This window comes from Siphateles boraxobius, unplaced genomic scaffold (assembly GCF_051911475.1).
Source record: "Siphateles boraxobius isolate OS27281-9 unplaced genomic scaffold, OSU_SipBor_1 12, whole genome shotgun sequence".
In the NCBI taxonomy this organism is placed as follows: Eukaryota; Metazoa; Chordata; class Actinopteri; order Cypriniformes; family Leuciscidae; genus Siphateles; species Siphateles boraxobius.
The window spans coordinates 29,175,410-29,192,922 of record NW_027508722.1 but is presented as its reverse complement, the minus strand read 5'-3'; the positions used below and the strand labels follow the sequence as shown (position 1 = coordinate 29,192,922).

The 17,513-nt window shown below is 39.0% G+C and overlaps 2 protein-coding genes across 4 annotated transcripts in view; one reads left to right on the top strand and one right to left on the bottom strand.

Annotated features, from left to right (window-relative positions):
- Nucleotides 1-88: 88 nt before the first annotated feature.
- On the top strand, nt 89-13,155 carry pik3r4 (phosphoinositide-3-kinase, regulatory subunit 4). 3 transcript variants are annotated; one of them, XM_077217643.1, is made up of 21 exons: nt 96-328; nt 683-1,448; nt 1,548-1,681; nt 2,302-2,911; nt 3,586-3,720; nt 3,883-4,105; nt 4,182-4,354; nt 4,447-4,592; nt 6,414-6,617; nt 6,896-7,097; nt 7,218-7,238; nt 8,670-8,890; nt 9,188-9,410; nt 9,990-10,155; nt 10,251-10,415; nt 10,571-10,782; nt 11,013-11,144; nt 11,656-11,756; nt 11,858-11,946; nt 12,349-12,469; nt 12,557-13,155. In XM_077217643.1, the coding sequence occupies exons 2-21, from the start codon at nt 731-733 to the stop codon at nt 12,725-12,727; spliced, it is 4,167 nt and encodes a 1,388-aa protein (XP_077073758.1). In that variant the 5' UTR covers nt 96-328; nt 683-730; the 3' UTR covers nt 12,728-13,155. The 3 variants fall into 3 exon arrangements, with proteins under 3 accessions (XP_077073774.1, XP_077073766.1, XP_077073758.1); XM_077217659.1 differs by lacking the exon at nt 7,218-7,238 and having other exon boundaries at nt 89-1,448; nt 8,670-8,767; XM_077217651.1 differs by lacking the exon at nt 7,218-7,238 and having other exon boundaries at nt 89-1,448.
- Nucleotides 13,156-13,378: 223 nt separating this feature from the next.
- col6a4a (collagen, type VI, alpha 4a) overlaps nt 13,379-17,513 on the bottom strand; it is a 39,806-nt gene continuing 35,671 nt past the window's right edge. The window contains exons 39-40 of the mRNA XM_077217630.1: nt 13,866-13,913; nt 13,379-13,740 (exon numbers count right to left, since the gene is read on the bottom strand). Of these exons, the coding sequence (XP_077073745.1) occupies nt 13,559-13,740; nt 13,866-13,913 (230 nt within the window). The 3' untranslated portion in view covers nt 13,379-13,558. The remainder of the gene's footprint in view (nt 13,741-13,865; nt 13,914-17,513) is intronic.

Below are 17,513 nucleotides of genomic sequence, written 5' to 3'. Positions count from 1 at the left end.
AGCTTCCGGTTTCCGGTTTGCTGGCTGATCTGAGATCAGTTGAGACATGCTTTTCATCCAATAGCGTGTCGCTAATGAGCTGACGATCAGATCTCAGATCAGCCATTGGAGACGCACACCTCTAATTCACTCTTGAGACATAACAAACGAAGCGGCTCTTTTTTGTAAATATCTGTATAAAGTATCGTTTGTATTGTTTGACATTTCTGCTAATATTGTTCGTTTTAACTTAGGCAAAATGTAGAATGTCATTTTGTGTAAGGTGGAAGAAAAGAACTCTAGTTAACCAGTTGGTTAGTTGACAGCGCGCCGGGGCTCAAACAATCAGGTAAACAACCGTTTATTTTTACATCAGTGCTGTAACAGTTAAACAAACACTATATCCGCACCCGTATTTGACATGTTACGTGATAACTGGTAGTTTATATGGATAGAAAATGACAATAATGTAAATTTGAATATTTTTTCTAGCTAGTATTGCTAACAGATATGATGCAGCATTTCATATCCCATGACACTATGATCTGAAAAGACTGTAAACTGGATTTGAAGATTATACTGAATTTATGACAAAACCTTTCATGTATTTATTTACTCTAGTTGCAGATAATTATTAGTAACCATTTTAAGAGAAAGTAGATTTTTGTAATAAACTGCAGAACTATCTATCTATCTATAATAGGCAAGTTATAGATTTGTCTTTTGGGCCAACCATCTCTGATCCAGTGAGATGGGGAACCAGCTAGCTGGGATTGCTCCATCACAGATACTTTCAGTGGACAGTTATTTCTCTGACATCCATGATTATGAATATGACAAAAGTCTGGGCAGTACGCGTTTTTTCAAAGTGGCCCGGGCGAAACATAGAGAAGGATTGGTTGTGGTTAAGGTCTTTGCAATCCAGGACCCCTCTCTACCCCTGACCAGCTACAAGCAAGAACTGGAGGAGCTGAAAATCAGACTACACTCCTGTCAGAACTGTCTGCCTTTTCAAAAAGCCACACTTACTGAGAAAGCAGCCATACTATTTCGGCAGTATGTTCGGGATAACTTGTATGACCGTATCAGTACACGGCCGTTTCTCAACAATGTGGAGAAGAAGTGGATTGCCTTCCAGCTCCTCAATGCCGTGGACCAGGCCCATAAATCTGGTGTGCGTCATGGTGACATAAAAACAGAGAATGTTATGGTGACAAGCTGGAACTGGGTGCTTCTCACAGACTTTGCTAGTTTTAAACCCACATACTTGCCTGAAGACAACCCTGCAGATTTCAACTACTTCTTCGACACGTCCAGGAGGAGAACGTGCTACATTGCTCCGGAGAGATTCGTGGATGGCAGTATGTTTGCCACCGAAAGTGACCAGACAACACCGCTTGTGGATCTCTCCAGCAATAGCCAACGGAACAGGGGAGAACTCAAGCAACCCATGGACATCTTCTCAGCTGGTATCCATTATATATTTTTTTCTGTTTGCTTAAAACGGGTGCAGTGTAATATATGAAATATTTTTCAAAGACCTTTCTTGTTTCATTTTCTTTTGTTAGGTTGTGTGATTGCAGAATTGTTCACAGAGGGCGTCCCGCTCTTTGACCTCTCACAACTGCTGGCTTACCGTAAAGGACATTTCCAGACTGAACAAGTGCTGATGAAAATCGAGGATCACAGTATTAGAGAACTGGTAGCATTTCTATTCATTTGAGATTTTAGATATTTTGTATTATTTCACATTTTCACTTTAGGTTCTACAAACATATACTACCATTTTGGAGCTGCTATTTTTAATGCTCACCATTATTTATGCTCACCAAGGCTGCATTTATATGATAAAAAATACAGTAAAAGAGAAATATTGTGAAATATTATTGCAGCTTACAATGACTGTTTTCTATTTTAATACATACTAAAATGCAATTATTTCTGTGATGGTTAAGCTGAATTTTCAGCATTATTAATCCAGCCTTCATTCTTCAGTGTCACAAGATCCTTCAGAAATCAATCTAATATTCTGATTTGGTTCTTAAGAACATTTTTTATTATTGTCAATGCTGAAAGCAGTTGTGCTGCTTGGTATTTTTGTGGAAACTATGGATTCTTTGATGAATAGGACAGCATTTATTTGAAATAGTCTTTACTGTCACTTTTGATCAATTTAATGCATCCTTTTTTAATAAAGTGTTATTTCTATCAAACAAAATCTTACTAACACTACTACAATAATTAATAAATAATATGATACTAGTCAGTACTCTTAATTAGATATTACGTAGCACTCTAAATTATTTCATCCACTTTATGCAGGTAGCACAAATGGTGCAGCGAGAACCGGAAAAGCGCCTGATGGCTGAAGAATACCTGAAGCAGCAGCGAGGCAAAGCTTTCCCAGAAATCTTCTACACCTTCCTTCAGCCCTACATGGCCCAGTTTGCCAAGGAGGCCTTCCAATCTGCTGACGAAAGGGTGTTGGTGATACGCAAGAACCTGGAGAACATCCTCAATAACCTGTGCAGTGGCGGGCAGGCTGGGAAGGCTGAAAAGCAGGAGAAGGCGTCTCAGGAGCTTAGTTCATCCAAGGAGCAAGGGCTGGTGGTGCTGGTGTCAGTGATTACATCCTGTCTGCAGACGCTGCGCTTTTGTGACTCCAAACTGGCAGCTCTGGAACTGATCCTTCATCTGGCAGGCCGCCTAAATGTGGAGATTCTGCTGGACAGGATCACACCATACTTGCTGCATTTCTGCAATGACTCGATGCCGCGCGTCAGGGCCGAGGCCGTTCGCACTCTGACTAAAGTGCTGGCGCTGGTCAAGGAGGTTCCTCGCAATGATGTCAATATCTACCCAGAATACATTTTACCTGGGATTGCCCACTTGGCCCAAGATGAAGCAACTATTGTCAGACTTGCTTATGCAGGTATTCTAGTGCTAGAAATCTTTGTAGAAAATTGTCTAAATTGTCTGCCTTTTAAATGTGTAACTGTAAATAGCTTTCACGATCCATTACGTTTCTGGTTTTAAATGAAAAAAAAAAAACCCAAACATTTAAATTGGAAATACTTAAGGTTACGGAAGTACTATGGATTATGAAAGGGGTTTCATATTGACTTCAATATGTTCAAAAGTTTGGGGTAAGTAAGTAAGAGTTATTTTTTAAGAAATGTATACTTTTATTCTGCAAGGATGCATTCAATTTAACAAAAGTAACCGTATAAGGTTACAAAAAAAGATATATTTCAAATAAATGCTTTTCATTTTAACTTTTTATTCATCAAAGAATTCTGAAACAAAATGTACAATTATAATGATTTCTGAAGGATCATGTGACACTTAAGGCTGGAGTAATGGCTGCTGCAAATTTAGTTTTGCCATCTCAGGAATAAATTACATTTCAGAATATATTAAAATAGAAAAAAATAGTTATTTGAATTTATATTTCTCAATACTAATGTTTTACTGTGATTTTGATCAAATAAATGCAGCCTTGGTGAGCATAAGAGAATTCTTTCAAAAACATTTTAACTCTTATCTAAACTAGACTCTAAACTATTGAACTGTAGTGTATGTTATATTATTATATTATATTTATAGAGAACATAGCACATTTGGCTGAGACAGCACTGCGTTTTCTGGAGCTGGTGCAGGAGAATAATTTGAGCTCTGAACAAGACCTCAATGGAGAGGACACAGAAGAAACTCTTCACCCCAATGAAAACTATGATTCAGGTAAATGTTTGTCCTTCAATTAAAGCTCACTTTTATGGTAGTTTTGAAACAAGGTTAATTGATGTTGTCTTTATAGATCTCACTTTATGGACTCAGTTTGCATGAAAAGATTTTTATGCTATCATTAAAACGCTGTGAATATGATCCATCTATTGTCCAAAGAGCTGCAGGCCTTGCATGAGATGGTTCAGCAGAAGGTGGTGACTTTACTGAGCGACCCTGAGAACATCGTCAAACAGACATTGATGGAGAACGGCATCACGCGCCTCTGCGTGTTCTTCGGCAGACAGAAAGCCAACGATGTCCTCCTCTCCCACATGATCACCTTCCTCAACGACAAAAATGACTGGCACCTCCGTGGAGCTTTCTTTGACAGCATAGTAGGAAAGTTACCACCACAGTCGCTTCATATGAAGGCAGTCTCTCGCAACATGGTAACCAAATCTCCTCCTCTCTGCAGGTGTAGCAGCCTATGTGGGCTGGCAGAGTTCCTCCATCCTGAAACCTCTTCTGCAGCAAGGCCTGAGTGACGCTGAGGAGTTTGTCATTTATAAAGCTCTCAATGCTCTCACTTGCATGTGTCAGCTGGGGCTACTGCAGAAACCTCACATCTACGAGTTTGTCAGTGATATTGGTCAGAAAAACTCTTTTCATTCATAGTCCATTGTATAATGTGCTTCGTAATATTGTATATCATTTATTATTTAAAAAGTTACTATCCCACAGCTCCTTTCTTGTGTCATCCAAATCTGTGGATCCGCTATGGAGCCGTGGGTTTCATCACTGTTGTCGCTCAGCACTTAAACATTGCTGACGTCTACTGCAAACTTATGCCCCATCTCAACCCCTTTATCACTCAGCCGATTATACAGGTGAGGTTACATTAGTGTGGGCTTCGGATCTAGTGTATCATATTAGTTGTGACTTATTTGCTACACTTCTTGTTTACACTGAACACAAAATGTGAGTTTTAAATGAATCTGCTGACCATTCTTTTAATATACAGTGATAAAATTAATTTAGGACTGGACTATCATAAAAATACAGGTCCTTCTCAAAAAATTAACATATTGTGATAAAGTTCATTATTTTCCATAATGTAATGATAAAAAATAAATTTTCATATATTTTAGATTCATTGCACACCAACTGAAATATTTCAGGTCTTTTATTGTTTTAATACTGATGATTTTGGCATACAGCTCATGAAAACCCAAAATTCCTATCTCAAAGAAATTTGCATATCATGAAAAGGGTCTCTAAACGAGCTATTAACCTAATCATCTGAATCAACTAATTAACCCTAAACACCTGCAAAGGATTCCTTAGGCTTTTAAAAACTCCCAGCCTGTTTCATTACTCAAAACCGCAATCATGGGTAAGACTGCCGACCTGACTGCTGTCCAGAAGGCCATCATTGACACCCTCAAGCAAGAGGGTAAGACACAGAAAGAAATTTCTGAACAAATAGGCTGTTCCTTGGGGGACCTGCGGAAGCAGTGGGCTGAGTCTGGAGTAAAACATTTAGAGCCACCTTGCACAGGCATGTGCAGGAAATGGGGTACAGGTGCCGCATTCCCCAGGTCAAGCCACTTTTGAACCAGAAACAGCGGCAGAAGCGCCTGACCTGGGCTACAGAGAAGCAGCACTGGACTGTTGCTCAATGGTCCAAAGTACTTTTTTCGGATGAAAGCAAATTTTGCAAGTCATTCGGAAATCAAGGTGCCAGAGTCTGGAGGAAGACTGGGGAGAAGGAAATGCCAAAATGCCGGAAGTCCAGTGTCAAGTACCCAGTCAATGATGGTCTGGGGTGCCATGTCAGCTGCTGGTGTTGGTCCACTGTGTTTTATCAAGGGCAGGGTCAATGCAGCTTGCTACCAGGACATTTTGGAGCACTTCATGCTTCCATCTGCTGAAAAGCTTTATGGAGATGAAGATTTCATTTTTCAGCACGACCTGGCACCTGCTCACAGTGCCAAAACCACTGGTAAATGGTTTACTGACCATGGTATTACTGTGCTCAATTGGCCTGCCAACTCTCCTGACCTGAACCCCATAGAGAATCTGTGGGATATTGTGAAGAGAAAGTTGAGAGACGCAAGACCCAACACTCTGGATGAGCTTAAGGCCGCTATCGAAGCATCCTGGGCCTCCATAACACCTCAGCAGTGCCACAAGCTGATTGCCTCCATGCCACGCCGCATTGAAGCAGTCATTTCTGCAAAAGGATTCCCGACCAAGTATTGAGTGCATAACTGAACATAATTATTTGAAGGTTGACTTTTTTTGTATTAAAAACACTTCTTTTATTGGTCGGATGAAATATGCTAACTTTTTGATATAGGAATTTTGGGTTTTCATGAGCTGTATGCCAAAATCATCAGTATTAAAACAATAAAAGACCTGAAATATTTCATTTGGTGTGCAATGAATCTAAAATATATCAAAGTTTAATTTTTATCATTACATTATGGAAAATAATGAACTTATCACAATATGCTAATTTTTTGAGAAGGACCTGTAGTTCATATGACACACAAACAGACCAAAATGTAAGTTATTATGGCCTGAAAATTCTTAAAACATTCACCTTTTGTGTTTCATGGAAGAAATAGTCAAATACAGATTTGGATGAGGGTGAGTATATGACTGAATTTTCATTTTGGTTAAACAATTTTTCTGCCTTTGGACAGATTGATAAGGAGATTGTGTTGCTCAGTGTGCTGAAAGAGCCTGTAAGTCGCTCCATCTTTGACTACGCACTGCGTTCCAAAGACATCGGAAGCCTCTTCAGACACCTGTTACTCCGCCAAAAAAAGCGCAATGGCTCTATCCCAGAATGCCCCATTCCTGAGGATCCTGCAATTGCACAGCTCCTTAAGAAACTTCTCTCACAGGTTAGGAAAATAAATTTAAGTTCTATTCTATTTTCTAATTATTTATTTATTTACATAAATGTATAAGGTTGCTACTGTAGTTAGGATTTCTTTGTGATTTGTTTTTTTAATGAATAAATAATTACTTTATAGTTTTAGAACTACATTTCTATGAAATAACCATATCCCTGACCCTAACACTATCCCTGAGTAATGACGTTTTAGGAACAATAAGTCATGTTTCCCCATGTTACTCTTGTATAAATCAAGTTGAGCAGTTATTATGTGATTTCTTTCAGGGAATGACGGAAGCTGAGGAGGACAAGCTCTTGGCTCTGAAAGACTTCATGCTCAAGTCCAACAAGGCCAAAGCCAACATCATAGACCAGAGCCACCTGAGTGATGGAGCCCTCAGTGGAGTCATTGATCTCGGTACACTGGGCATCACTGGCCGACAGGTGGACCTGATCAAGGCGAAGCAAGAATCTGAAGACAAGAGAGGTGGGTGAAACACTTTCTGCGGTCATTATTACTGCTACTTCAATTGAAGAAATATACGCTTCTCATGTCGTTAGTTCACCATTTAAAATTAATGCATTATATTTTTTCGTTTGTTTACAGACTTCATCCCTTCTGCCTCTGGTATATCGTTTAGGTCTCAAACAGCTAATCTCTGTTTGAAGTTATAATCACTCACTTTGACTAACACTTTGACTAGGCTTTGTGTGGCTAGATCAGAGAATTCTTGATAACTTGCGGATATGATGTGGATTGATACACTTTGTTGTGCACTCTAGCACATTTGGGCTAATGATGCTTTTTGTTGCAGTCTGTTTGTTACAAACCCATGGGAATGTACTATCAAAAGTGTATGGCTGCTGGTGACCGAATTAATTTAATCATAAATAGAGTCGCAGATTTCCCAGTATACACTACCATTTAAAACTTTAGGTTTTTCTGAAGAAATCAATAATTTTATTCAGCAAGGATGCATTCAATTAATCAAAAGTAACAGTAAACACATTAATGATATCATAAATACTGTTCTTTTGAACTTTATATTTATCAAAGAATCCTGACAAAAACAGGTTTCATGGTTTCCACAAAAATATTAATCAACACAACTATTTTCAACATTGATAAATAATAATAAGAAATGTTTACTGAGCACCAAATCAGCATATTAGAATGATATCTGAAGGATCATTTGGCACTGAAGCCTGTGGAAATTTGCCATTACATGAATAAATTACATTTTAAAATGTATTTAAAAAAAGAAAATTGTTCATTTAAATTTTAATCATATTTCACAATATTACACTTTTTACTGTATTTTTGATCAACTAAATGCAGCTTTGGTGAGAGCATAAGAGACTTTTAAAAAACACTTTTGAATATTAGTGTATGTAAATATTTATCCTCATAGATTCCCTATTAGCTGTGGAATTTTATTGCAGAAACTTTTTTGATGCCGATGACCTCCAAATATGATGATCGCTTTGCGAGGGATCCCCTGCCTATAATATTAAAGCAGTTATATATTTTTCATGGATAAATACCTATTTATACTTTTTTTTTTTTAAATCAAACTAGGGCCGTCTTTAGAAAGTTGAGAAATATTAGCTATGTATATTGTTTTACTGCATTGCAAGCATTATTATTCCTCACAATTTTGTATCTAATGCAAAGAAATAAAATTGACTGAAGCTGGGCTTGCAAAACTGCAGCTGTAAGAGAAGTTGTAGGTGGTTTGAAATTGCTGATTTATTTGCTAAGAGTTAATGATCACAACATACTGTGTAGTCCCCTTCAGTTTAAGTGTATTTGGGAAGTAAAATTTGATTGTTTGCTTCTGTTCTATGATAAAATTCACTTTTTGAACTAATATTAAATTACTTTATTTTTTTAAGAGCTGCGTCTTTGCGCTGACTAAATCCATTGCCTGATTTCTTTTTCATGTGTCAGTGTGCATGTTAATGGTAACTGAGCAGCACAGAGTGTTTTAGAAACCAGAAATGCATCATTTATCAGAACCACATTTAATACAGGTCCATTTTGTTTCTCTTGTGACAGCGCGCAAGCATACGAAACAGGACTCCAACTTGAACGAAGAGTGGAAGAGCATGTTTGGTTCTCTGGACCCTCCCAGCTCGACGGCGACTCCCTCGACGGTACCTAATGTTCTTGTTCCGAGCGGTGGTGGGGAACCCAGTGGAACTCTTGCTGAAGAGTGCCTGCGATCTGAGAGTTCCTCACAGACTCTTAACCTCCCTCATGTTCCATCCTCAGCCCAGGTCGACCGCTGAGCCGACAGTGTGCAATCGTCCCTCCCCTCTTCTCTTTCTCTGCCCTCTCCTTTCTGCCTCTTCTATCATCAACACCTATCTTAGTGTGTATTTGTCTGTGTTGAAACTCTGTAGTCTGTAAAGCCTTTCAATCATATCAATCACCTGATATTTTCCATCATGTTTACTCAAACATGCAGGAATGTCCTGGATTTTCTCTAGATTAAAACATTAGCATGTTGTTTCGCAATAGTGGTGATAAAGAACTAAAATCTTAAACCTCTCCCCATTGCTCTTCAACTGCAGGTGCCTGAGGCCGGATCTGTGCAGCCCAGGAAAACCACAGTGCTCCCTAGCATTCAAGTGGTACAGTCCGTAACCGGAGCATCTACGTACCAGCGGCGCATCACTACGTGCAAGGCTGAGCTGCAACAGCTGGTGCAGCAGAAAAGAGAGCAATGCAACGCAGAGCGCATGGCAAAACAGATGATGGAGAGCGCTGAGTGGGAGAGCAGGCCTCCACTGCCAGGTACAGCAGTCTCGTCTCCACCCTAATATATCATGTGGCTGTCCAGCCTTTGCTTGCTAGATCTCATACTGAAATCAGTAGCTGCAGCTGACCTCTATGTAGACCTCTTCTTATTTTTTGTATATACTTAAAATGCAAAGTTAAGTAATTTCATTTCAGAAAAAAAAGATTTTAAATTGTAAAATATCTTAATGTCCCCACAAGGATTCAGGTATTGCGATTTTGTCCCCATAATGTGGGGTTTACACACACACACACACACATATATATATATATATATATATATATATACACACACACACACATATATATTACTTTTTTTATTTTTATTATCAACCCCATACTTTGGAACGGTAATGTATGTGATGCTTTCTCCCTAATTGAGGTCATTCATTCAAAATCATTTTGTTCTAGTAAATTATGCTTATGATGAAGTATGAACAATTTCATAAAAATATTTTGAAAGATACTGCTTTTCGAAAAGGGTGGCTTTTCTGTAGCTGAACTACTTTAAATTATGAGTTGCTAAGATGTTTTTCTAGTTTTTCCACTTTGCTAACTGTAGCTGTTGCATTGCAGGGTGGCATCCAAAAGGTCTTCTTGTGGCCCATCTTCACGAGCACAAATCTGCTGTGAACCGAATTCGAGTGTCCGACGAGCACTCCATCTTTGCTACATGCTCCAATGATGGAACTGTAAAGATCTGGGACAGCCAGAAAATGGAGGGGAAGACGACCACCACAAGGTATATAATATCTTAATGTCAGTATTTTGACTCTTTTGGATCTATGCATTTTCAAGGTGGGTGAACCGGGAAGATAGAAAATGTGATTGTTTCAGGTCTGTGCTGACGTATTCCCGGATTGGAGGACATGTAAAAACACTGACCTTTTGTCAGGGGTCGCATTACCTTGCTGTCGCATCAGATAATGGATCCATCCAGCTTCTTGCAGTTGAGGCAAACAAGCCACCCAAATCACCCAAAGTCCAGCCCTGTCAGACCAGGTGTGTGCAGGTCATATAAATACTTACTCCACTCTATTTACTCCCATTCCACCTTCTGACTTTGTGTGCTGCCACATATAAGTAAATCAAGACCATCACACTCAGGTCAGTGTCACTCATGCAGTCAGATCAGTGAGCCGCTGAGTCTCTTTCAGGTTCCTGGATCCAAAGGATGAGGGCTGTGTGGTGGACATACATCACTTTAACTCGGGGGCGCAGACGGTTCTGGCCTACGCCACTGTGAATGGCTTTTTGGTGGGATGGGACCTTCGCAGTAACAGCAACGCTTGGACTCTCCGCCATGACCTGCGCCTGGGTCTCATCACTTCCTTTGCTGTGGACATGCACCAGTGTTGGCTGTGTGTGGGTAAGATAGCTGCATAGCTTACAGTAGATGATGTTTAGTGGTGCTTGTGCAGAAACATCATTAAGTCAAGTCACTTTTTATTTATTTATATAGCACTTTATACAATAGATAGTACATTAGAAATGAGTGCTGTGCAAAACCACAATTACAGAAGGCTTTCAGGAAATTCCTAGACTATGAAAGCATTGGATAAACTAGGTTTGGATTTATTTAATGTCCTACTTGCATAGGCACAAGCAATGGCACAATGGCATGCTGGGATATGCGGTTTCAGCTACCGATTTCCAGCCACTCCCACCCAGCCCGAGCTCGAATCAGACGCCTGCTGATGCATCCACTCTACCAGTCCTCAGTCATTGCAGGTGAAAAGTTTACTTGCATTTACTTGATAATTGAAAATACAGTAAAAACAGTAATATTCTGAAATATTATTACTACTTAAAATACCAGTTCTTTTTGAATATATTTTAAAGCTTAATTTATTCCTGTGATGGCAAAGCTGAATTTTCAGCAGCCATTACTTCAGTCTTACATGATCCTTCAGAAATCATCCTAATATACTGATTTGTTGCTCAATAAACATTTCTTCTTATTATTATCAATGTTGAAAACAGTTGTGCTGCTGTGATGTTTGTGAAAACTGATTTTTTTCTTCAAGATTATTTGATGAATAGAAGGTTCAAAAGAAAAGCTTAGTTGTTGTTTTTTTTACTAAAAACACAAACTAACTAGGCTGTTTTTTTTTTTACTATACATCTTATCCCAAACTTTTGAATGGAAGCATGTGTGTGTATGCAGTATACGTACTGTATCTATATAGATTATAAATATATGATATAGTATGTTCATAAAGATTTTCCTCATTCTCTTCAGCTGTCCAAGGTAACAATGAGGTGTCCATGTGGGATATGGAGACTGGAGACAGGAAGTTTACCCTGTGGGCCAGCTCTGCTCCTCCGCTTTCAGAGATGCAGGTTGTTGCATGCTATCATTTCTCCATCACAAAACAAAAATGATGAGTAAATTTATCCAAGTTAACAGCTGTCATGATTCTGGACTCTGTTGTCCTCCACAGCCCTCTCCTCACAGTGTACATGGGATATACTGCAGCCCTGCCGATGGCAACCCTCTCCTACTTACAGCTGGATCGGACATGAGAATCAGGTGTGCCTAATTAGTTAAGCTAATCACTGTTGATTTGTTAAAAGATATTGGAAAAAGGGATTCAGAAGACTTTCCTTTGGAACGGCCCTACAAATTGCATCCGCTTCCTGAAGTGCCCTTCAAGGGTGCAAAATGCTGTTTTTTAAATATTTTTGGCCATCTATGATTGAAAAAAGTAAAGTAAATTAAGTAAAAATTTGCACTTTTTTTTCAATTTCAACTCCAGACATTACTTCCTCTATATAATCATTAAATATTTCCAAAGCTGTTGAATTTGTTTTCGAGGGTATCTTCATACATAAACAGCTGCCTTTCGGATACAGTTAAATGTTTGACATCCTAAGGTTCTGAGGGCATATGGACAAATATTGAATTTGAGTGTGTTCTAAATGACATCTACAGGTTTTGGGATTTGGCCTATCCTGAGAGGTCATACATCGTCGCTGGCGGTGCTAATGACTCTCTTCACTGCCCTTCTGTATTCTACAATCGCAAGATCATAGAAGGAACAGAAGTAGTACAGGTCTGAAGCTCATTTCCATCAGATTTTTGGTTTCTGCATGCTTATATTTATCTGATCTTCACTTCTGCCTCCCTTTAACCTCACCAGGAGATCCACAGTAAACAGAAGAGCGGATCCACCGAGGACACGCCTCGCCGTGGCCCAGAATCCCTACCCGTGGGCCACCACGACATCATTACTGATATTGCGACGTTCCAGACCACCCAGGGCTTTATAGTCACATCCTCTAGAGATGGCATTGTCAAAGTCTGGAAGTGAGAGACACACTGTGCCAAAATGGGACAACATTGTTTGTATGGACGTCCAATCAAGTGCAATGTAAATTTAAATATAATGCCAATTAATATAATTCAGTCATTTAGGATCAAATCCACTTTAATATTAACTATATAAAACAGTGTAAGTCTGCAGTTTGTGTGTTAAGTTTTCTTTGTGTTTTCTTTTGTGCAACTGCTTCATGCTGATACCAAGGTCTTACAATATGGCCACACTGTAGAAAACAGGACATGGTATATAGCTAAAAAGTTTTTGCAGTCTGTTTCACACAATAGTTACACTTATAGTGTTATTTCTGCACAGCTATAAAAACACCTAGTTTTCTTTCGAGGCCTGAATAGAAGACATGGAATGAAACTTCGATTGTAATCACTGTGTAATATTACTGAATAAATGTGACGAGAAATGTGTATTTGCTTGGTGTTTTTGCTGAAAAACATTGTAGCACGGCATATTTAGCCTCATTTAAAGTGAACATGAAAAATCTAAATTGACTCATGGATTCCCACTGAATAAAATCAAGTCCAACCCTACTTTATTTCGGAAAACATGGTTTCACTCAAACATACGACAAGTTATGTTAAATAGATTGCGAGCAGTTTTTCAGTTTTTAAAGATAAAAAATGCACAGACTTCAACAAATTTGTGTTTTATTTAGTATCAAAGAATGTTATTCCACGTTATTGGTGCTTTCACAGAACTTCTTCACTAACAACCTTTAAGTAAATTGTTATATAGTGTGACTTAGCTGGGGAAAAAAGCTAAATGCGAGGGTGAACATTTGTTCAAATGTAAAAAGTGTAATTTGTAAAGTCATCTAGGTTTAATGTCCCTTAAACAAAGGGCTTCACACTCCCCCTGCGTGTCAAACCTGTTTTTGTTTCCTCCACATCCTCCAAACCAGAATTGTATACATTCATTCTGCTGGATGTCATAGTACCAGCTTAAAACATAGTTACTGCAGGGCCCCACATCCTGTTTCATGAGGCACGCATCTGTGAGAGGAAACATCAGGAAAGAGTTATGCATAATCCTTTTACTGGCTTTACAGAAGAAAAAAAAAGTAATATTGGTCTAACAAAAGACAGACAAGCAATTACAGAGGTGGCTCATTTCTCACCATCAAATAAAATGGTTTCCTCTTTTGCCTGCAGGATTAGTTCAGGATCTGGAGATGGAATAAATAATACAAATGTTTCAGCATTTGTTTTATGTGATCGTTCATTTCTGCAGTTTATAATTTCAGTGTCACTAGTTATACAAAATGGAATTGCAATCTGTTAACACTTGATTTACAAAAGCAACTAATGGTGTTTGATTTCGGTTGGACCAAATTTGAAATTTTACCCTTCTGAAATCTACTACCCTAAGATGGTTTGCTGGACTTACCCAGCAAACACATTTACGCTCTGGCAACGTCTGTGGCACGTTGCATTTCTGCTATGGCAACGTCGATGTCTACATGCTCGCAACATTGTAAAAACGTAGAATAGGCTTTATGCCCGGCTGCACTACTTCCTGAACTTCAGCCAGCTCCTTTGTTTCCTGTCTGCCGTTATTGGAAAAAACTGATTAATCCAGGTGTGCCTGATTATTGTTACTGAGGCCAGGCACACCTGGATTAATCAGTTTGTCCAATAATGGCAGACAGGAAACAAAGGAGTTGGCTGAAGTTCAGAAAGTAGTGCAGCTGGGCATAAAGCCAATTGTAAGACGTGTTGCGCGACATTCAGCAACTGAGAGGTGACGTTCTGACAAAAAAAAAAGTATGCTGGAGGCCTATTCCTCCTGTTTGTTTCTTCTATTTTTATTTTTAATTCTTAAATGAGGTATATATGGTTGTCTTGAGTAGGCCTATGTGTTCTGTTTGACACATTTCAGGGTTTTGTTCTTCGATATCCTGCTTTGTCAAACTCTCAAATAAACTAAACTATAGATAATCCCCCATTTAGCATTTTATGTTTTGAGGTTCATTTTTAATTAGTCAGGTGTTAGATAAGTATATATACTTTTGAAATATTGTTTATCCTTATTATTATTTAAGGAGGCTATTAGTAAATTAGTGTAATATTCAGGTGCACAGTGGAACTGAAACCAGTGCACAGTGTTATGGGTAATGCAAGAAACGCAAGTAATCTAATCAGATTCAAGTAACTAAAGTAATGCATTTCAACAAAAATTACAACAAAATATCTGAGCAACATTTTCAAGTAAATAATGCAAGTTACCCTTGTTTGTTTTACCATTTGTTGACTGACACCTCATGAGACCCATTGTTGAGAGAACAATGGTAAAGTAAAGTGCAGGCGTTGTGTGCGCAGAGTGAACATGATGGTTATTATAGTTCTAAACTAAATGTGAGCATGTATTTACTCGTACCACTTGCACAGAAACAGATTCAGCATTCCGCAAAATGAAATGCAAATGCTGAATATTACGTGAGCCTGCAACAATTAAATATGTTAAATAATACAAATATACTTAATGTATTTAATCTCACTTTATTAACCAATGTCTTTGCTGCTGACCTTCGATGATCCAATTCAACCATCTAATAAGCAAAAATGACATTAGTTAAAGCAGCACTATGCAGGAATTCCGTTTTTGTCAAACAGCGACCCCTAGAGTCGCTGTAGAGTACTTGTATTTAACGTTACTGTCGTAATAAAATATAACTCACGGAGAGCGTGACAGTCTATGATCTGCACTCACGGCCTCTCCACTTTATGATAATAAAGTAGCCTACCGTGTTAGCTGAGCCTAAATGCCCGATGACAAGTTACATCATGTACGTCGCATTATTTCATAACAATCTCCGTTATTATGATGTTGTTAGACATGATTATTGCAATTTATCATAACGTTACTAGTTTGCAAATTGCGCTCATTTACACTATTTACAACGTGTAGGCTTATTTATGTCCTGATGATTATGTGAGATATTGACAACTGTTCTCATGATAATCGCAGGAATCAACTCTAACAGTGAAAGCCTGAGCGAGTAGGACTCTTGTCCGGTTCCTCGCGCTGTCAGATTCTCGTTACCTTTTTCTAGACTCTACCGACCGCGCTTTCTTCGTTTTTTCCTCCATTCTGAAAACGCAGGCCGATATACTCATTTCTGACTCCTTGCTCGGTCAGTCTGCCGTTTCCTCTTTCTCTGTTCCTCAGACAATGCTTTCCTAGCTTTCTGCTTCGTATATGCCAGTTTAGCCATGGCCCTGTCCCAAATGGCACACTTCATGCGGACTTTCGGTCTTGTGGACTTAAATTGCGCGTGCTCGCCGAGTCTACGAGTCCGTAGACCGTCCTATTTAACATTTTAACGCTCTGAGGTGTGCTCAGCAGCGCCCTCTTTGTACCCTTGAAGCGGTCTTCCGCGAAGCCCGCATAGATGCAGGCTCCACGCACTTTAACTACCCAGGAATCCTTGCGAAATGCCAATCAGAAAACGGATGGGAGGAGATTTCGCTCACGGACTGTTAACATGGCTTTATTATATAGGCGTACATTTTACCAGTTGTTACTTACTGTTTATAAACATTATCGACCAGTGGTTGATATCTCAAACATAATAATAGCGTGTTAAATAATACAATCGCATTATGATTCATTACATAAATAGAACCGAATCTCATGGCTTTACTGAGTCATATAAACGTAGTATGAATATTGAAACCTATAAATTTTTCTTAAACTCATTTACATTTAAATTTTGTGTTAAAATTGAACATTATGTATTATTATGTACAACTGTATTGATCATTTACATAACCATGGTGGCATACACATAGCCCAGGTGGCATATACAATTATAGAACTGTAAAAGCAGGCTGTGTAGTTCACATGGACATAAGATTTGGGAAAATAAAATAAATCCTGTTCTCGATGCTAAAGACTGTAATTTTTTTAATGATATTTGTGATATTTTTCTAATAAAGGGACTGATGAGGTGACCTTTAAGTTTATTCAGCTTCGACGTCTGAGCTGAGACCTTCTTCCTGTTTCCGGCGTGACGATCGAGTCTGTCCCAAAAATACCTCTCAATGCGCCCTCACGGACTCGCGCTAAGGGCCCTATAGGTCTGCACTATAAGTTGCACGTGCACGTCCCGCCGGCCCAAAGTTGCAAGTGCGGTTTTTCCACTCACAGGCACCAGAGGGGGGCGGGACGACCACCATTCAACCTGAAAAGATTAATATAACCATTCCAATAACTCTGAAGCTGTTCAGTTGTAAGACTGGAAGGACTTTAAGAGAGGGCCACTCTCTGAGAAAACAAAGGAAATTAACATTTGAACTCTCCCTCATGCACTATTGAGACGAAGGTCTCACCTCCCTCATCCTAATCTACATTTCTCTCCCCCATTCTTCATCCTGGCAGAGATCTCCCAAATTCACACAAGTATCTAACTGGTGAAATGTGAATGATTATCATCAAGGTTTATACATGTTTGGTATTATTTGAAATGTCTCGGTGTGACTGGTACAAATGTCTCATTCTCAAAGAAGTAAACCAAAAGGTAATAAAGTTCTTAGGAAGTTTATAAATATCTTCCACACACTCCAATACTGGAGGGTGTGTCTTTGAGTTAACACCTTCTGACCATCTGAATGAATGATGTTTAGATTTGAAATGAGGTCTGTGTATATAATGAAACGCAGCGAGAGCTCAGGGCCTTTTCTATATTTGAGATCGGCCCGTGAGGCTGAGAGTTGCGAGACTCTCAGCCTCACGCATTTCTTGTCGGGTAAACTTTTTCCTCTTT